Source organism: Haliaeetus leucocephalus, unplaced genomic scaffold, assembly GCF_000737465.1.
Source record: "Haliaeetus leucocephalus isolate CR32 unplaced genomic scaffold, Haliaeetus_leucocephalus-4.0 Scaffold184, whole genome shotgun sequence".
Lineage (NCBI taxonomy): Eukaryota > Metazoa > Chordata > Aves > Accipitriformes > Accipitridae > Haliaeetus > Haliaeetus leucocephalus.
The window spans coordinates 1,665,060-1,686,235 of NW_010972620.1; the positions used below are offsets into that span (position 1 = coordinate 1,665,060).

Below are 21,176 nucleotides of genomic sequence, written 5' to 3' on the forward strand. Positions count from 1 at the left end.
TTTTAAAAAAAAGGCAAAAAACTAAGGCTTCCCCCCCCCCCCCCCCCCCCCTTTTGCAACTTCAGTTACATGAATTTCTGTGACCACTAGTCTTCTTCCTGAATACAACAAGTACACAAAATACAGTTGTCTTCCACTGGGTTTTTCCTTCTTCCTTAACTAGTTTTGGACCAGAAAGTGTCCCACGTTTTCTTTTCTCACATGAAAAAAATTCTGGTTTCTGTATTGTCCCCATTGTTTCTAACTCATTACAGAATTTTGATATGTGGTTTCTAATTAATTTTGCAGAGGAAGAGATGAATGTAACAAGTAAAAAATTTTAAAAATCTCCATTTTTTTGTGTGTAAATGCACTATAACTTGAATGTAAATATGTGCCATTTTAATCCTGCATATAGTCAAAGATGCAGTGCAGCTACATAGCAGTAATAAGCATGAAGAACTTCCATTCCGCTTGGGAGATGGTAAAAACTTGAACCCCAAAAGCGTATTTACTGGAGCTTAATGAGTCTTCTGTCACTTAAAGCATTGCTTATTTGCTTGAATCTGTCTCCAGGAAAAACTTAAAAGGTGAAATGTTGTACTGCTTGAAAACAGTGTAGCATATCTCTAGCTAGAATAATAAATCTTAATATTGACTGGCAGTGGGGTGTGTTGCTTTGCTTTTCTTTCACTTTTTCCCCAAAGAGTCCTGTTTCTCTATTTTGAAGAAGTTGGATAAGTTGCATTGCCGTAGAAACTATTTTCTGTACCTTTGCTCACAGTTAGCAGTTGCCACTGCCTTTTTGTGCATAGGCCATAGACGGTAAGTAGCGGGTATGCTGCTGAAGGGCTGGATAAATCGATACAATACTGAATGGGTTTGTATTTTTCATTTTCTGCCGTTTCGAGCATGGGAAGGACTTTAAGATAAACAGAAGCACGAGGGAACCACCTTGTCAAAGTGGTATTTGCGTCCTAGGTCAGCTTTACAATGGGTATCAGCGTTGCAACATAAGGGGAAGGATGAAAAAACGAGCCTGACGTTGTGGGGGGCCCGGTGATGCTTCAGGTGTCACTACTTGCAAATCTCTCTTCGGTCCCAGTACTTCTGTTTTGTGTAAATCCACTAGCATCCATGCAATTTTTCCAATACACCCGATCTCCTGGACCTACAGTACTGAGAAGCGAAGCCCCTGCGCGGCTCAGTGAAGGAGCGTAACGTGCCGGTGGTGTTGGCGGCAGCCATCTGTGCACGCAGCCCTTTTACCTGGCTGTTTTCTTTCTCCTACCTTCGTCGTTTTAAGTCAGTGTGGAGGGCGCAGGGGGTTTCTCTGCAGTCCTGCTCCTCGACTCTGCCTTCCCGGGTCGCGCAGGGGGGAAACCGAGGGAAGGGGAAAAGGCGATCGGACCTTTCCTAACCGCGGTCCGCCTCCCCTCCCTCCGGGGCCTGCCCTGAGGGGACCCCCGGGCTGCAGACGGCGGCCCCTCGCTGCCTCTCCGCCCCGGGCCCAGCCGACAGCAGCCTCCCTCCCTCCTCCGCGGCGCCTCAGGGCGGGAAGGCGGGAAGGCGGCCCAGGCGCCAAGCCGACCCCGCCGGTGAGGGGGATGCCGGCGCGGCGGCACCGTGCCCGGGCGGAGCGTGCAGCAGCCGGACCGTCCCCCCGGGCCGCCTTCCGCTTGCAGCGGCTCCATGGACCCCAACCTGCGGTTCTGGAGGACGGAGGGCCAGGTCAGGGGCTGGGGGGGAGCCGGGGAGGGCGAGGGTGGGCGGGCTGCCTCCGAAATAACGCCTCGCCTCCCTGAAACGTGTCTCCGTCAGTCTTTTTTCCAGAGGTTTCTTCGCTGGGTGGACGTCTTGGATCCCCTGCTGCTCCTGAAGTCCTCCGTGAGTACCGCGGCTCGGCCTCGTCCGTCGGGGTGTCGTTCGGAGCCGTGGCCGGTGACGGGAGGTTTGGCCGTCGACCTGAACCAGCTTTGAGTTTGCTGAGGGCAGAACAGCGGGGCAGGCTGTTCCTGAATAATCTGCCGCTCGGGTGGAGGACTGAGTGGTGATGGGGAGCTGTGGCAGCGTCGGGGAAGGCAGGTTTGCTGAAATGCATCGCAGGCACCCAAAATCTCTGCTGGCTAATCCGCACACCCATCCCTAATCTGGAGGTTGATTCTCCTCCAAGTGAAAGGAACCCTGCCCTAAGAGGGAGCACAGCTGGTTTGCAGGCCCTTTCTATACCAGAGAACGATTATTACAGTTTTAACGTTAACTGTTGAAAGTGTGACACTAAACACGTTGTCGGTCACAAAGTGTAGCTTCTAAACTTCAGGGACTGGCATGACAGCAAAATTCTGGGGAAGATGCGCTTTTCTGTCAACCCACTCCTCTGTAGTTTTGTCAGGGGTGACAGAGGAAGAAGCACAGCACATTGTATGAGAGTCGGCTGGCTGGTCAGTGTGTTAAAGGAATTTTTGTTTATTGATTTGTTATTTATTTTTTAAGGGAAAGCTCCATTAAAGCAAAAGAACGCTGTCAACATGTGCATACGTGAGATATGTCCTTGTCACTTACAGAGCGTGTTGTGTGTATCTATTCATCTATCTCTCTGTATGTGTATATATGGTACAAATATATACCTCCATCTATATTTACATATACAAATAATAAAATTTAGTAAATGTACATTACATATATGTAAACGCCAACAAAAAAATTTTATAGTACATTCAGGGATTTGGAGATCTGGGATTAGTTCACACCTCCTTAAATTCAAATACACTGTTGCAAAGAGAGGTGTGCCTGTTGAAGAAAAGTCAGATCATCTCACAAATTCTCCTAAGTGGGACAGCTTTTTATGTAGGCTATGGATAAGTACATGAGGTTACAGTTCTATTCTCTTTGTTTAAGTGTACCTGTTTTCCATAATTAAAAGCTTAAGCCAAGCTTAAAGGAAGAGTGTAAGATGCAAAACTTATTCACTTGATATTTGTGAACAGGCAGGAACATCTAATGATGTTGTGACTCATTTCTGGTAATTTTAAAAGTCTGCTTTGAATTTTCTTTTTAAAATAGTCATATAGGTGCCTGTGGGGATATCAGATAGTTGCTTTGGTGGCAAATCTTTGAATTTGCCAGCACACATGGATAACTTTAAGTACAAGAATAACGCTCTTGATTTCAGTGAGGTTTTTTGTGTGCTTAAAGTTCAGGTGCATTTATGTAATGGGTTGAAGGGTTGATACTTAAGGGGACCAAGGGGGCCTGAATATTCTAAAAGTTTTTATGACTCTGAATTAGTTGTGTGTCCAGGTGTGTTCTTGCTTTAACTGCTTTGGTGAAGGACAGGTGCATTAGCTTGATGTTCTAGATTTGTATTTAAAGTATCTTATAACTGATATATTGCACCGTAGAATGTTGAGATCTCAGTCATTTTCTTCCCATTGGTTTGTTTTTTTTTCTCAAATACAGGATGAAATAAGAAGAACCAGGTTATTGCTACAAAACAGTGGAAAGACGCTAAGTGAGCCCATACAGAATGATCAGGTATTTTAGAGTGCAGTTTGTAGAAAATAGAGGTGTCTTTTTTTCATGGCTGAAATAGTTGCTATTAGTATAATATCTAGCAGACGAAGTACTGAGATGCAGATACAAGGGATAACACAAGAAAAACTCGTTACTACAGAGATTTTTCTAATCTATGAATCTAGTAGGAATTTCTTTGGATGACTACTGGGTGCCAAATTGCAGTATTTTTATCCTGAAGAATGCTAGGTTGTATATCATATAGCTGAGTTTAAAAGACACTCTCAGATCACTCTAGGAATCATTATGTTAAGCCTGACTGTCCTCAGCTGGGATGATATAGGTGGGTGATAAATATGTAAAATGCTTACTGAGCTCATTTTGAATCTTTGATGTTGCATTGTCATATAGAGGGCAGGCTGGTTTGGTTTCACATCTCATAAAATGAGCAGTAGCGGTACTTGGGTGGAAAACTTACTTGTGGAATTGCAGGAATTGTACTACTTTTGTGCTTAGCCCTCGCTTCGTTAGGAGGAGTCTTTCTTTTGATTCACTGTGGGCGTGGCTCTTCCCATGTGGCATTTTGTATCTTCTCTGTCAAAGTCTGAAGGGAGAAATAAAAAATTCCGTGATTCCAGAAAAGCTGAAGTCTTAACAGAAGTGTTTAGGCTTTTAGCCGTATTTAAGAGTTGTTGTTTTCTGTTTTAAAATATCTACTAGTTTAACTTTTAAAAATTAAGTTTCTGTTCTGCTATAATGTGTACTTTGGTCCTGTTACACAGCACATGGGATGTGAGTTAGTTATATTCAACAAGGAGAATATGGAGAGAAATTTTAGGGAAAAAATAATTAAAGGGGTGTACGGCATTCCATATAGAAGTAAGTTATTGGGGAAAGAAAAAGGTATAATAAATTTAGAAAGAAGATTTTACCCAGTCTCTTCTGAAACTTGATTACTAACCTACTTTTCAAATTGTTTAGACAAAACAAGCCTTCCTACTAAGCCTGGTAAGTTTACAAAATATTTAGAAATCTTTTTTTTTTTCTTTCTTATTTCAAGTGTGGCAAAGGTGGTCTAATTTGACTTTTTTTTTGTTTTTTTTTAAGTCCAGTGTACATCCTGATACAGACAAGATAATTCCTGTTTTGTTTAGACCTCCAGGTAAGTTCCCTAAAGAGAAGTTTTGTGTATTTGACTGAATCATTGAAGGGGAATAGCTCATAGTAAATAGCCACTGTGATAATACACTGATACTCTTCTCCATTTGGAAAAACAAGTAGACTCTTACTTCTGTTAGTTGCATTGTCATGTCTGTTGAATATTTGTTTATTTCTATGGTCCTCCTGAAGAATTTTTCCCACAGTTCATCTGCTCAGCTAGGTGGAAACAATCTGACCAGTCTCTGTTTTTTGTCACTACAGAATGAATTCCCAGATCCCCCCACATGTAAAACAGTCTACTATAAGCTAAGTTTTCACTCGATGAATGTGGCTACTGCATGAGTTTACTTGCTGTGATGGCAGATAAAGTCTGCTTGGGGTGATGTTTAGGGAGCTAAGACAGCACAGGTTGTTAATCAGATATAACCATACTTAGGCTATTTACTCATTATCTCGTATAACCACTCACAGCTGTGATGGCCTTTGTTGCCGCCTATCTCTCTTTGAACAGAGTGAGGAGAAGCAATTTCTGTTCAAAGCTCAGTTATGTAGGTGCTGAGTAGCCAGGCTGAGTGGAGTTCACAAGGGCTCCTTTTGGCTATAAGCTGTGACCAGGTATTCTGGCTTCTCGAACAAAGAATGAGAGGCAAAGGTTAGAATTCAAGTCCATGATGATGTTTTTTTTGTGGGCAGTGTTTTACATAGACCTGAAACTAGATGGGGGAAGTAAGGGGAATTTTCTGCTCAAAATCTAGACTTGGCAGTTATTTTTACTGAAACGAAGTTTTCTTTCTTTTTAGCCTTCATGCCCATATCTCTTCCATTGGTGAGTAATCATGAAAGATGCTAGTGTACCACAGGGCTTACATTTTTCCAAAGCCAGGGGTTGGAGGGAGGGAGGGAGGGAATAGAAGGTTTTAGGCTTTAGGTATTTTCAGCACAATCTTTTTAAAAGACATCTGTTTTATGGGAACTGCCGAATAATCTAGAAATCAAGCCCTTGGGGAATCTCATTAGAAGTCCAAACTTGTTAGCTACCTTCTTCAGCAGTATTCAAAGAGATTGTTTGTGCATGAAGGTCAGCTTTCTGATGCAAGGTGAAATTTGCTAGGCGTTAAGAGCAAGGCCTGGTTTTAGTCTGTTTAACCTAAAAAAACTGGAACTGCAGTAGGAAGGAGTCAGAGCCTTGTGTTCTGTGTTTCAGACCCAGAATACAAATTTTTTCTTGCGTAGGCTGTGTATTTGCAAGTAAGAAGTGGTTTTGTCAAGAAATTATAAAAGATGTAGAAATAAACTCTTGTTACAGTGCTCAAAAATTGTACCATTTTGATAAAATTTGTAGGTGCAATTATATATATGTTTATTTATTTAGATGTGTTTGCCCTTGGTTTTGGCATGTGAATATACATACTGAGATATGTCATTCCATATAGAGATTACAGCATGAACTTATATGGCACTACTAGAAAGTATAACTGCCATCAAGACTTCCACTAAATTCACTAAGAACAGTAATAGGATTAACAGAAGTATTTCTTTTTGATGTTTACAGCTTAATGCTCTTTCACAGATGTAGTTAGATTCAGCACTGGCATTAATAATAACGGTAGCTGATCCACTAATATTAAATTAACTGCTGAACCTCCTCTGAGGCTTTGGACATTCCATGCCCTCCTCTTATTCAGTGTTTGCCATATCTTGATTGACTCTGTACTTTAAGAGTGTTCCACACCTGGTAGGCCAGACCTCAAGAAAGGCTGTGGTTTATTAAAACCGAAGTTCTTATTTGCTGTCTGAATTGGGAAGTAGAATCTTTTATCTTGGATCAGGTAATCTAGTATTTATATCCCCACTAGCCAAAACAATTTGACCCTTTCTCATTTGCTACGTTAATTACATTTTTACTAGCTTACTTTATTTTATTTGCATCTATTTAAGCTTCTGTCGTGGTTTACCCCCAGCCAGTAACTAAGCACCATGCAGCTGCTCACTCACTCCCCACTCCCCAGTGTGGATGGGGGAGAGAATCGGGGGAAAAAAAGTTAAAAAAGTGAAACTCGTGGGTTGAGATAAGAACAGTTTAATAGAACAGAAAGGAAGAAACTAATAATGATAATAATAACAATAATAAAATGACTACTAATAAAAGGATTGGAATATACAGAACAAGTGATGCACAATGCAATTATTCACCACTCACTGACTGATGCCCAGCCAGTTCCCGAGCTGCGATCCTCTCCAGGCCAACTCCCCACAGTTTATATACTGGGCATGATGTCACATGGTATGGAATACCCCTTTGGCCAGTTTGGGTCAGCTGCCCTGGCTGTGTCCCCTCCCAACTCCTTGTGCCCCTCCAGCCTTCTCGCTGGCTGGGCATCAGAAGCTGAAAAATCCTTGACTTTAGACTAAACTCTACTTAGCAACAACTGAAAACATCAGGGTGTTATCAACATTCTTCTCATACTGAACCCAAAACATAACACTATACCAGCTACTAGAAAGAAAATTAACTCTATCCTAGCTGAAACCAGGATAGCTTCACAGGTACAAATGCATTTTTTTATTTTGGATAAGAAAGCATCTTGCCCAAATATTTTTGCACACAGTGTTTTAGTCACTGTGTCTCTGTGTTTTATACTGGATAGAAAAACTGAATATGTCACATCTGTGGCAAGAAAGTGAGTTAACCTAGAATCAAGGGAAATGGCTTCAGGTGCTGACTGGAGCCTTTGACACTGCTGCAAAGAGTAACATAGCAGTTCTCTTTGTACTCTAGCCCACCACTGCTCACCAAGAACTTCTAGACTCATCAAACCTAATTTTCTTGTGGGGTTTTCTTCTTAGGTTATTACTTCATCTCTTCAGCACCGGGCAAAGCAAACTTTTTTTAGTCAGGTAATTACCTCTTCCTTTCTGCATTTACAAGTCTTCTAGTCTCAATCCCAAATTCATTTTTGCTTATAATCTCTCCTTTCTGCAGCTCGTGTTTCACATGTATACCGCAGGATTTGCCCTAGTAAATGGAAATGGTACCGCAAAGGCTGAAGTATGTGTCAGTTTTTGTTTTTTAAATCATCTGAGTTGTACAAGACCATTTTGAACATGATTTACAAGTGTTTTACAAATGCACTTATGGAGTATGTTTCTTCTGTCCTTCTTAGGAGTACTCGCTTCAACAAAAGCAGATCTTCTGCGGCTTGGGAGCCATTACCTATGCAGCATGTATTGGTGTATGTATTTGCTTAACGATTTCTTTCCTAATAAGCTCTCTTGGGAAGGACTAGATGCTGAGATAATCACACTGCCAGATATCCTTCAGGATTGTGCTTTAATGCTCTGCTCTGATGTCTTGCCCCGGAACTGTTGAGAATAAGAATTTTCCTGATCGTCTGTCAGCCAATACCTTGCTTGGCTTCCTCTGATGCTTCCTCTTGTGTCCTTTTCTTTATTATTCTGCAAACTTAGAAAATGGGTGGTGAGAGGTAATGGCCAGGGATTTACAAACACAGAGTAACCCACTGGGTTGTTGTAGTTGATTTTTTGATGTGGTGCTGTGAAAGAGATCTGTCTAGCTTTAAAAAAGTGGTGACATCTGCAGGCATCTGTACTGGATTGAGTTAGCTCAGATGCCAGAAGCATCACAGCCATGAAAATACTGCACTGGAGGGCTACCTGGCTAGCTCTGTGCTGTGCAGGAGTAGGAATTCGTGGTTTCCTACATCAGAATGAGCTCTGGTATCCTTATGACACTCATTGCAAGTGTAGATGCCCCTGTAATGCATTTCCTCACTCTCCACACTAAACAGTGATTTTTATAAGCCTTCTCGCAGAAAATTATGGCTGTTCCTGCTTTTGTTAGATGGCCTTTCACCTCTGTCCAGTAGGCAAAAAACAGTTGGGCCAGCAGTGCTCAGGACTTCACAGAGGTCTGATAAGGCAGCTATGCCTGTGGGTGAATGTGGGAGTTCTTCCCCTTTGTCCTCCAAAGGAAACTCTGAGCACTCGCTGGTGTCCTGGCCATTTATTCCTAAATGAAACTTCCTGCAAGTGTATTATGGGACTATAGAAACTGCAGAGAATGAGGAACAACTGCACAAGTGGGCCAGGTGTCCTGTTTGGCAGAGAGAGCAGTATGTGTCACAAGGCAATTGGACAGATGTCCAAGGAATATTAGTCAGAGGTAATTGTTTTCCATTTTCTGTCTTTGTATTCATACTGCTATTGTCCTATACATAATAATGTTTAATGCTTTTTTTTATCACAGTATTTTGTATTCTTATCTAAAAGAGCCATTACAGATACCTTCAGTAACTAGAGAAGATACGTATTTTGTTGGAATGTTAAACCAAGGCATTTCTTTATTTTTATAGGTGGTAACTATGTACTAAGTCACAGATTTATGTTCCTAAACTGTTGCATGTACTGAAATACCGCACATATTTTTTTAATAAAAGGTGCCTGTTTGTTTCCTCCCAATGCCTTAGGCTCTTCCTCTTGTCTTCATGAATCGATACACATTGAAGAGTTCGTTAACACAACTAGTCGTCAAAAAACTTCTACCTGCTCCTCTCTTTGGTGAGTATAAAGAAACTGTACATCGTGCAGCTGGTCTGAGGGCCATTTGCTGCCTCCATCTGCCTGCAGAATTTTCTCGCCCTTGCACAGATGTGGTCTGACTGTTTCCTAGCCTTCTTCTCCGACTGCCTTTGCTGGGTACCGTCCTTTCTGTGTCAGAGTTAATACTCACTGATCAGTGTAGCTGACCTCTATTTGATGCTTGCTGTTTTTTAGGTTTAGAGCTGCAGAGTACTTTTCTGACCTTTGTATGCATGACATGCAACTGTTTCTCCAAAGATATCCAGGGATGTAGTTGGCATTTTTCTTTGGCTTGGACATTACACCAGAAACTATCAGAACTGCCAGGAGGGATCAGAGGGCAGTAGCTCTCGAACTGGCATGGTCTGGTGTGGCACATACATTACACTAGAGTGCAACACAGCTCTAGGCTTGCACTGGCATAGTTCCTTACTCAGGTTGGGGCTGTTGCTGGCTACCTAACTGCTGACAGTGTAGAAAGTGAGAGTTGTTACAACAGAATATTATTAACCTTGCAAGGTAATGGGACTCATTTCATTACTGGAACAGCTCTACTGACATGGTGAAGTTTCACCAGGACAAGTTTAACTATTTGATGTCATTAACTGTTTTTCTAATGCCGTTAAAGAAATTTTTGGCTGTTCCTAGGGTGGAACTGGTAAAATTAAAACAGGCATTTCCTTTGTTCCAAGTTATGTGAGATGGCTCCCCAGATCTTTCCAAGGATCTGGATTAGACCTTTCTGACTTGTTTCCCTTGGAGCAGGTGTTAAAATGTGCTTCCATTTTTCTGAAATGTAGAGAGAAGCCTGAGGGTAATTGCTTAATATTAGTCCAGCATTTGAAAAGTGTCATCTGTTACACTGATGTCTTTATTGAATAGCCCTGCCAAAAACTAATAAAAAGAGAAGTCTACTATTTCAAGTAAGGTCAGTTTGCCAGACTATGCCCTGTTATGCCTAGACCTTGGTCTAGAAAAGAGAAAGGAGAAAACCAGCTAGATGACTAACTCCCATTTGATATGGTCTTTATAAGTGCCAGTAGTTTAGGCTTGTGTTTTCAGTGACTGACTGTGGGATGGATGTTTTCAGGTACCTTGTAAAGCTGGGTCTGGAGGAAACTGAAACATTCTCATCTAGGATCCAGCTGAAGCGCTGCCACTTGTGACAGACACACAGCTGGGCAGAGAAGTGCCATAACGGAACATAGTAGAGTGAGCCAGTGTTCCCCTGGTACCCTCCCTTTCAAATCAAGGATGCAGCCTTTACTTAAAAGTCTGTTCCCTTCAGGGTGTTTTCTTCTGTGCTGGATTTTGTGCTGACCAGTACAAAACCCATCCACAATGCAAATCCCTCCCCTTTCTCTTAAGAACAAAGTACTCTGGTTTGAGCTGGATGGCAGTGATTGAAAGCTCCAAGTCCATAATGATAAAGCACCTTTTAGGACTGGGGCCTTAAAATCTTGCTCAAGCTTCTGAAAAAAAGATTAAGATCCCAAGCAGATTTTTATGGGGCAGTCTCTTCTTAAGCTGCCAGGTTATTCAGCTGTGAACTGTTGAAATGGAAATGTAAAATGCACATAATTATGAATGTTATTATTGAGATAGTCCTTTTGGATCTTTTAAAGCAAAATCCTCTTTAACTCTGCAGGCTTGATGAGTGCATTTACTGTGGTGGTGGTGAGAAGCCCAGAATTTGAGAATGGAATTGAAGTGATGGACAGCAATGGCAAGGTTGTAGGAGTGTCACAGAAGGCTGGTGAGAAGGTAGGTGGGGGTGTGGAGGCCTCTCTTGACTTGCCTTTCATTCCCTGCTAAGAGCTGAATGTGATGCTGAGAGTAGATACAGTTGGATATATTGAAATGAGGAATCCCAGATCAGGTGCTGAATCCTTGGGTAGGCTTGGACTAGGTCTCTGGAACCAGGTTCCACAACCTTTGTGTCTTCAGGAGTTAGCAGCCTCCCCAGACCAATATACCGAGTGCTAGAGTTGAGCCACAGAGACACCAGCACAGGCATTTCTGCTTTCCCTGGTCACCTCAGGAGGAAGGCAAGACTCTTGAACCTTCTTCTGCTGGGACACCTCAGAGAAAAGCTCTGTATTGTACATATTGCATACACCTTCTATAGTGGGATTATTAGGCTGTGCCTCCCAAAGGTTAATGCCCTGATCTACAGTGTGCTAGTGCATTTTATCCTTGGGCTCCAGTTGCTGACTAAGCTGACTCTATTTTCTCCTTGCCTTGCTCATCAACATCCACTGTAGAGCCTGGCACAGGAACTAAAGCAAGGAGTCATATTTTATGTGCTATCAGTGACCCTCCCTTTCTATGCTTCTGTCCAGAGGGGACGAAATGGCTAGATGAGCATAAAGATTTATGGACAGCTGGAGAGAAAACTTCAAATTTAACACAGGATAGTTAGGATATCCAGAAGTTATAACCATTTGGAAGAAGTTCAGCACAACTTAGAAAAAAAGCAAGTATCATCAAAAATCATTATCGTGCTAGGAAAACCCGATATGGCATCAGTAGTATCACCCGCCTTTTAAGGAATTTCTTAGTCACAGGTGGAATATTTGCCACTTGTAGTTTAGTTTCTATTTAAGAAAGAATTCCTCTAACAAATGTTTTTATTGCTCATTAACCTGTTGCTTGCAACTCCAGAGTATTACACAAAAAAGTGCTCACAGAAGCATGCAGTATTTGAAGCTGCACAGAGCACTGCTTTAACAACATTTATTTTCCTCTCTCCCTGGAGGCCGTTAAAGAAACAGCATTGTCAAGAGCAGTCTTGTTTGGGACAACATTCTTCCTGCCAGCTGTGCTTATGTACTTTGTGGAAAGGTAGGAGGTACCGCAAAAGGGCTGGGGGTGCCTGGTCGTTGTGTATTCTGTTTTTTAGTCTGGCTCTTACCACTTGCCAATTTTTACTTGTGTTTGCAGTATTACTTGGCTTGGTAGAACTGATTATCTGGGAAGTTTCTGTTCAGCTACTGTGATTCATTTAGATAAGTAGTAAGATTAATCTGGTTATGCCCACATCCATGCTTTGAGGGTTTGCAGGAGGTTGTGTAAAATTATGAGGATTTCCTCTCTCCTCTCATGCAGGAAACATGTTTGTGCTCTCCTGACAGTCTGTTTTCCAGCACCTAGGTTCCCTAACTTGATTTGACTCCCAGTGTCTGATGTCAAGGTTGTTCACAGCACTTAGCTTAGATTTGTTATTTCTGAAGAGATAATATAGTACTTGAATTTGCAAGTAAAGCTGGATCCCAACTTCCAAAAAGCTTTCCATATATTGTGAAACATTTTATTGCTTTTGCAACATTTAGAAACCCTTTATCATAAGAAGAATTCATTGTATGCTTTATCACAGAGTTCTTAGCCTGCCCTGAGCTTTTGGTAGGGGTCATCTATGTCATGTAAATAATACAGGTAATTTGGTATTGCCTAAATCAATTCCCTATCCCCCTTTATTACTTAAGGGACTCCTGTTATCAGAAGACATAAATGTGGATGTAACATAAAATTTAAAAAATACATCAAGTACTAAATTTTGCACAAGGCAAAGTAGGACTGCCAACAGGAAGTAAATCTGAAAGGAAAGAGGATAATGCAAGAAAAATCTAAGTCAAAGGACCGAGACGTTTTAAAGCACTAATACCCCTTCTCTAGTCATTTTGATCTTGCTGTTTATTTTCTTAATCTTGTATTCACAATCAGGGCCTGGAAAATGCTGCAGCTAAATACAAAACAAAGGGAATGAACAGGAAGTTAAGAGTAAGAACATAGGAAGTAAAGTAAAGAAACATCTTGAGGTTTCATAAGCCTAGGTTATTACTAACTTCAGTGCAATTTGAACCACTAAAATAATAGCTAATGCTCTTTGTCTCACTGTCAGATTATTTTTCAAGACCAAACTGACATACTTACCTTTTCAATGTCTTGGACAGAGCAAAATTTGCAAAAACTCCACATGCTTTGGCTTCAGTGAGAATGTTTGTGGTGACGTCAGTACTAGCAGGGATGCTACCAGTCTCACTTAGTATGTTCCCGCAGTGTGGGGTGGTAAGTCCTTTCATCAGAATTGATTTAGGATTATTGTTATATTAAATAGTCATTCCAGAATGATGGCCAGCAGTCGTAAGGCCACACACCAGAAATCAATAGATTTAATGTGGTTGTGCATCTAAAATGGGGCAGCGGAGAGGCTGCTTGTGAAGGCCCATGTACCGGGCAGAGGCTTACAGGACTTTCTAGGTCTAAGTTGCATTGTGTAATTTATATTTATACTTTTCACTGTAGATTTGTCAGATTTTTCACAACAGTCTGAAGCAAGCAAGATCCCGAGAGCTGTCTTAAAGATTAAAACCAAGGCTCTTCCAGCACTGTTTTCAGTCCTGCTGGAGATAGGAAGGATGTAGATGAGAATTTTTTCTTTCATGCAAAATCAGCATGAGCTCATGGGAGGGGTAAACTCACTCACATGCGACATCACTTTGCCTTGCCTTACCGAACTGTGAAGTGTAGTCTGTTCCCTGGGAAAGTACACCTTCCTGGCAGGTTTTAAATGGAGGGTGTAGCCCTTGAACCTTGGGCTTTGGAGAAGGCCAAATGAGAGAGGAGCTTGGGGTTCCTTTCTGCATTTATTTCCTCTCCCTTATCGGTACTGTATGAATATTCTCAGAAAATCACAGACTGGGCTCTTAAAATTTTCAGTGGTTTCTTTTATTTGCCTAAACTTTCTGGCATTGTAATGTCTCTTTTTAGATTTCTTAATCTTTTATGGCAACAAAGGTAAACTGAGCATAAATGAGGGGACTTGTGAGAAATTATGTACTGAGAGTATGGCTGGTTGGTTCCCTTTGAGCTTCACAATTGCTCAGCCCACAGCAGAAGTTCTCCTGGGTGAGTCACCCAAATACATTTACAGTTGGACTCTATGATCTTTGAAGGTCTTTTCCAGCCTAAATGATTCTATAGTGAATGGAGATAATGTCACTAATGCTCTGTTTAGATCTCAGAAGTACCTCTAATTTTAAATAAAACATATTTCTTCCCTTATGTGTGTGTGTGTGCATGTAGGGAATGTCAGAGAAGCAAAAAAGAAAAGAAGCCCCAAAACAAACAAAAAATCCCTCAAGCCCCCAAATAAACAAAGAACTCCAAATCCCATACAGTCTTGCTTCTGAACACAGTATTTCAAGTTGTGCAAAGTTCAATGCAGTAAAGAGGACTTAATATATACTTACCAGGATATGGTGGTGTTGATTCCCTTTTTCTATATATTGCAGATAAAGCGAGCAGACCTTGAACCAGAAATCCTGTCCTCTACAGAAGAAACTGAGTTATTCTACAATAGGGGAATTTAGAGATTGGTTTTAATATATAAATGTGTTCTCTGACTGAAGTGAATTCTGAATGTATCAACAAATTCAGTTGGCATATGCGATCGAATTGTGAATTTATGATGGTTTACGTACCAGATTTGGTGTACAGTGCTGTGGTCTGTAAAGAGGCAGACTGCAAAATGATTTTGCAAGTCCCAGCCTACAGGCAGGTATGTACACATAACTTAATGCTGTAAATGATATTTGTACCAGAAAGCACTGTAACACAGCGTTTGTCACAAACTGTGTTCTGTATGCTTCCTCGTGTGATTGATTTCATAATTAAAAGACTATTGAATACAAAAGTTTGTTCTGTTGTTGCTGCAGCTTTTGACATGCTGCTCTCCAGGACCACAGCTGGTAAAGGCATTAACATCAGTAGTCCTTTGGGTAAAGTCAAGCTGGTTCTTCTCAGAACACTTATTTTGTATGTTTCATTGTATTTAGTAGCACTCATTTCAAGGACTAGACATGTGTGAGGTAGCTATTAGACAAAGCAACCCCGATGGCAATATAATACCAGTTAAATTTAGTTGTTTAAGAAATGTTCAGGAACCGGGTGTCAAATTTGGCTACAAAGTGACTCCTGGCTTTCTCAACATCCTTGAAGGAGTTGTGAGGCCTGATGCCCTTCTTGAGCTTTAGAACTTGTTTTTTACATTGAAGCCACTGGGAAGTCCTGTGGCTTTCTGACCTTGTGCTGGACAATGAGGAATCCCCACTTTTGCAGGTTAACAGTGTTTATCCAAACAAAAAAAAAAGCTGTCTTTTGAGATGTGGCATAAGGATTAGCCTGTTGATCAGTGCAGTGATAAATTTTGCTGATCATATGAAATTATTCAAGGGACCAGGGCTGCCTGCGAAGAGCTGCAGAAAGACCTTCCACTACCACATGTTAAAACAGGTGAAATACCCAATGGATAAGGGAAAAGTAATGAGCTTGGCAGAGGGAATAATCCAGCTTCATGACTGGCCTGCGAGTGGACTGTTAACACTAGGAGCAGAATTAAGGGTAGTGGCAGATAGCTCAACATGTAGTTGAATTTTGAAGTTCTTACCAAAGGGCATTATGGATATTAAAAGCTGACATGAATTGAAAAGGAGAATGAGCATTTCCATCAAAGGGAATCCACTGAAGGATACTAAATTCATGGAAATTACACCAGCAAAAGAAGATCATAAGCTCCATACTACTGGAGAGCGGAAGGGGTAAACAGCTTATTTGCCTGCTCTCACTCTCTTATGTCTACTTTTGGTGGCCACTGGGATATGACATTTGGCTGACTAGATCTTTGGTCTGGCCTAGTACAGCTGCTTTCATATGGTTTGCTGACCTGCCACAAAATCAAGATCAGACCTTCTCCTGGGGGAACAAGATAGAATGAAGCTCTGCAACTGGCAGGAGACCCTGTGGTTGTGATAACTGTAGGCAGGAGTCATGGGAGAGATAGCTCTAAGATCACTGAAGATGTTATGTGAGGCACTGCTAAGGCTGTGTGTGACAAGGATAAATATGCACTAAATAACATAATAATCACATTCACAGAAATAATTTTACATGTACAGCCTCCAAAGTCTGCCATAATTTATCTTCCTTAAGAGTGCAATACACAGGTCACTGCTCTCCTGTTGCTGGAGGATTAGATTTCTTTTTGCTGTGTGAGAAAACCAATGATTTCCCCATCCACTCCATCCCTACAGGAAGACAGCAGCATAGAGCAAAGGAAGGAAAAATAGCAGGCCTGGTCTCTTGCAGGAAAACAGTTCCTGCTGTGCTTTTGGCACTGAACAAAAGCAGGAAGTAGGGGGGTGAGTTTAGTTTCTTGTCTGAGTTCTGCCTTTTTTGAGCCTTCCTCTAACAACTTACTGCAGCGAAGGGTCAAACAAGGAAAGAGGACAGGGGAGTAGCAGCCCACCCTGATGACCTGTAACTTGAGGGGAGCGTGCTATAAAGCTGTTCCAGGAAGACAGTATGGATACTGTCTGTAAGTTGCCAAGCCTAAGAATGGCAAACCTCCACTGGAGGACTGTAGTGAATTTCTAAAGGGAAAAGATCATTTACACCTACTGAACTCAACAGGGATCGCTTAGCCTTGCCTTTGTGGGTCATGTTCTTAAGTACATAGTAAAATCCCATCGGGGTCAACAACGTAAAAGCAATTGTGCTACATCAGACCAGAAGTCTGCCTAGCCAAATGTCATCTCCAATGGCAGCCAAAAGGGAAGACAAAAAGAAAAGGTCACATCAGCTTCAGCTCTCCTGAGCTGGGAGGACACTAGGGAGAAGGAGGCTTGCCCTGCTCTTTTTCCTTAGATACCGCCTCTCTCAAGGAAGTGTTTGTCTCCTTCCAAATCTTTAATAAAGGTGGCACAGCTAACATCCTACAGTTAAATTCTCTAAAACCCCATTTCTCTATTAATCCTACTTCAATAACATACCAAAGGCAAACTCAGATGGGGTCTAATTCCACTCTCAGTAAACATTAATTGGCACTGCAATGAAGACACAGACCTCTCCCCACTCCTTTTTTAAACATAATTTAAGAACGGTTAAAGTAAATGCTAGTTATGTGAACCACAGTGGGAGCAAAGAGAAAAAACCCAAAACAACCGACAACAGAGCAAAGCCAACAAATTGAAGATAACACATTCATGAACTTTGAATTGTCATTATAACTAGACAAGCTATAAATTCTCTGGCACCATACTTGGATGTTTTAAGCAAATTGATGTCATTACAACTCTGTGAGTAAGGCTTATGGACTAGGTCTGGTAATAGTGTCTGTTATTATAGCTGCCCATTACCAAACTCTACCAGCTTCTTACTGAATACTTGAAGTTTGCCATATTAAACTCAGCCCCCTCAGGGTTATTAAAATACCTCTTTCCCCCATTCTCCGAAATGTTTCTATTGCCCTAACCAGAATTTTCCAGAAGAGGAGGGCAGGCATCTGCCATTTAAATTGTCAGCCTGGGTGACTCAGCTGCTTCCCAAATAAGGGCTGGGAAAATATGTTGCTAAAAAGGCCCTGTCATCCTTGGTCTTGAAATAAAGTCATTATGAGAGTAGAACTGCCAGACACCTGGCAGTCCAAAGGGATGAGATAAGTGAGGGGAACAAGACAGGAACAAGCAGAAAAGCATCATGTTTGAAGGACTTAAGAGGAGCGTCAGCACCTACAGGAAAACCTTCCCCTTTGTAACTTGGAATACATTAACAACATACCAGCCCAAGGCAGGTCTGTCTCCTGCCTTTAGCACTGGCCAGCAGGTGTGTTAAGTGACAGTGCATTAGTGGTGGCACCAGTTTAAGGTGTGGTAAACTACAATAGATGGAAGCTTTCAGCTTCAAGGAAAGCCTGTCTCAGTACAGCACAATACGGTAGCAGTTCCCTGCCTACCCAGCTTGTCATCTTGAAATTTAGGAATATACAATGAGGCTTCTATATCCCTTTAATGTAGCTTAAAAAAAAAAATAAATAAAAGCAGCCACTCCCATGTTTGGAAATACTGAGATCAAAGCATTTCCTCAGCTGGAGCTTGTGTCCCTGTGTTACTCCCAAGCCTGTAACACAGCCACGCTATTTTTCCATGCAGGCCATAGGGGTGGAGGAAGGAAGGATGCAGGTGGGGAGGGAGCCCTGCACTGCAGCTCCTTCTCTATCAGACAGCAAACACCAGGCCACGTGCTGCACAGTGTCGCTTGGGAAGGAGCTGTTGCCTGGTCTTTGGAGTCTCCTCCCAAGTCTCACATCATTCGGCAGCTACAAGGAATGACCTCACCTGACAAAGATCCCTCTGACTCAGACTCCAGCCAGAGAGCGCCCTAGGGAAGGGTGTAAGGCAGTACAAGGCAACTGTGAACTTCTTACACTGAGCTTTACAGCTTGTTTTTTATCTAGAAATTTAGCTGCTTCAAACAACATCTCACAACACGCTATTAACAAATCCTCATTAGCCCCTTTTGGTAGCAGTCAGAGGTTGAAAGCAGAAGCAGCCTGTAGTTTTAAGATGGATGCTATCAGATGTCCTGCATCAGTTTTTTCCAGGTTACACAGCATTATAGTGCTCTCAATCAGAACATTCCCCCACATGCTTGCCTGCAGGGGAAACAAGGCAGGCCAGCTTATACCAGGGACTAAAACCCCAGGGATGGCAGCATCAGAAACAACACAGAGTTAGCCTTAAGGGACTAGTCTAATTTACTCAGCAAAATCACAGCTGAAGGGATTGAACATTTATCCCACTCCCCTTTGCAAGCCTTTGCTGTGTTCGCTATCTACCTTCCAGTATCTGCAAATGTAGTGCAGATGTTATGCTACAGCTGTCATCACAATAACCGGCTCACACAGGCAGCGAGTGAGGCAGAGTGCACAGGGAATAACTTTTGCCTCAGCTGAGGAAGGAGCAGTGCTACTATTTTCATTTGAATTCAAGGCTTTCAATTATTCTACATGCTGCATGACTTTTGGAGGCATGTCTCTTAGCAGGTTGACAGGAACCATCATTCACCATTTCGTGTTTATCAAAGAACAGAAAGGAAGCAAGATGAGAAGGTATGAATGAAAATTTCATATTACACAGTCTTTGCTTCTAGGAGGAAGAAGAAAAGGATGTCATCTGACTTTGCAAACCCAGCAACTGTACACACAGTCTGCTTGTATGCATCCTGGGGAAAGGGAAGTGAGAAATAAGCAGAAATCTTTCCCTGTCCTGACCTTCCAGATTTTTCTATTTTATTCTAAACCATTTTGAGAGGAAACAGTGTCAAAAGTCAGTAAGAAAATGCAAGAACATTAGGACAGTCTTTTGAAGGTACTGAAGCCGAGGGAGGCCAATACACCTTTCTCAGCACTGACAAAAAGAAAAATCAGCACAGATGTACTACTACACATTCAAACAGTTTTGTCATTTCTGACCTAAACATCAAGCTGTAGCTTAATCCCAGTATTGCAAAACTAAGAGCTAAGGCCTGTGACTCAGTGGTCACAACTACTGAAGAATAAATTTACATAAATTAAAGGGTAGTCTATTCAGGATTTTAATAGACATAAGCATGCTATGAGTCCAGTTCCTTAAGTGCAAAATTATATTTCATTTGTTTCGCACAAATGTCAGAATACAAGATCTAACACAACACCAAAGATTTTCAACTTAAACATTTCCAAAACAGAAAGCAAAGTAAGCATTCAATATTTAGTTTGTAACTGAGCTTCTCTGCTTTTTGTGGTTGTCTCTAACACCCATACGACCTTAATGATACACCTTAAGGCTTTTTGTTAATAAGAAACTATGTGAATTTCTTCACAGTTACAATGTGGTGTTAAGACAGCTGACTGAAAGCATGTTCAGATTTTTCTTGGTGAAAGACTTCAGTTTCAGTGGACTTTAAAGTAGGTCCTGAATGGAATTTTCAGCATAATTTTGTAGTTCTGCTGTTCCAACTGTTGTGGAAGTCCCAAAACAGAAGCAGCAATACTAAAGAACCATTAAGAAAAAACAGTAATGGGCAAGTGGGCAAAAAAAGCCACAGAGCACTTACAGATAAATGAAGGCAATTGCAGTATTTTTCTCAAAAGTTAGGAAAAAAAAAAAAGGCCCACTCTTCTGTGTTCAGAACTTAAATTGCAGAGTTAAGTATTTAGAATTTTACACCCCTGAAAATAGGGGATTATTCTGAAGCACTTTCATTTACTGACTGTAATAACTAGCCATTTTATACATAGATGCCACATTCCTTATCCACATTCTAAAATAGACTTCCTTAACATATGATACATAGCAAAAGGACAACCCTTTTTCAAACCAATATTGCTTGCACATAGTTATTGATAAGCTCTACCAGTTCAGAATAGCAAACATCCAATTATTTAACAATATAAATATTGATTACTAAAGTTTTAATCATAAGTATAAAATCTCTATGTAAAACCACATGCTACACCCTATCTGTACAAAGGCCTGGAAAAAGGTTATTTTTTTCTTATAACAAAGTGCTACTGCAGAATTGACTGATTTGTCATGGACATTTCTGAAGAAATACAGATCATTTGGCTCAGTGTATTTCCCTACAAAGAATGCAAGTTTTTCTCAGAAGATTACAAAGCAGTTAGTTTCAGGCTGCTCAATGAAAAAACAAACAAACAAACTCTTGAGTTATCGCTATGCAACCAAACAAGTAGGCAAATTTTAATTTTCTCTAAACTATTTCCCAGTTTTCACTATTACTTCAAAAGTTTCCATCTACATTTAGTCTACACAGAGCACCATCAAATAGTACCTGTGTTACAGCTCAAGCAGTTTAAGAGGCTGATGCTCTACGGAATGAATGGCCAAGTATCTCCTCAGCTGAGAAACCTAACAACTTCTTAAATGACTCCAGCTGTAAAGCAGCACTTGTCTGTGATCCCCCTAAGAAGCTCCATTTTAAATATAGTAATCCTGTCCTCTTTTTCCCTCCATCAAAGGCATGGAACGGAGTGAAAGGGGGAAAGATCGCTAAGGCAAGAGTCCAAAAGAGGTGCTCAACTCCCA

The 21,176-nt window shown here is 41.4% G+C and overlaps 1 protein-coding gene across 5 annotated transcripts; it reads left to right on the top strand.

The window, feature by feature from the left end:
* The first annotated feature begins 1,647 nt into the window (after window positions 1-1,647).
* On the top strand, window positions 1,648-14,643 carry SFXN4 (sideroflexin 4). Of its 5 annotated transcripts, none has more exons than XM_010564686.1 (14): window positions 1,648-1,710; window positions 1,801-1,866; window positions 3,439-3,513; window positions 4,474-4,500; window positions 4,600-4,654; window positions 5,454-5,479; window positions 7,501-7,551; window positions 7,637-7,702; window positions 7,818-7,886; window positions 9,141-9,231; window positions 10,901-11,016; window positions 12,011-12,096; window positions 13,206-13,320; window positions 14,547-14,643. In XM_010564686.1, the coding sequence occupies exons 1-14, from the start codon at window positions 1,672-1,674 to the stop codon at window positions 14,622-14,624; spliced, it is 960 nt and encodes a 319-aa protein (XP_010562988.1). In that variant the 5' UTR covers window positions 1,648-1,671; the 3' UTR covers window positions 14,625-14,643. The 5 variants fall into 5 exon arrangements, with proteins under 5 accessions (XP_010562988.1, XP_010562991.1, XP_010562990.1 ...); XM_010564689.1 differs by lacking the exon at window positions 14,547-14,643 and adding an exon at window positions 14,023-14,511; XM_010564688.1 differs by lacking the exon at window positions 7,501-7,551.
* Window positions 14,644-21,176: the final 6,533 nt, after the last annotated feature.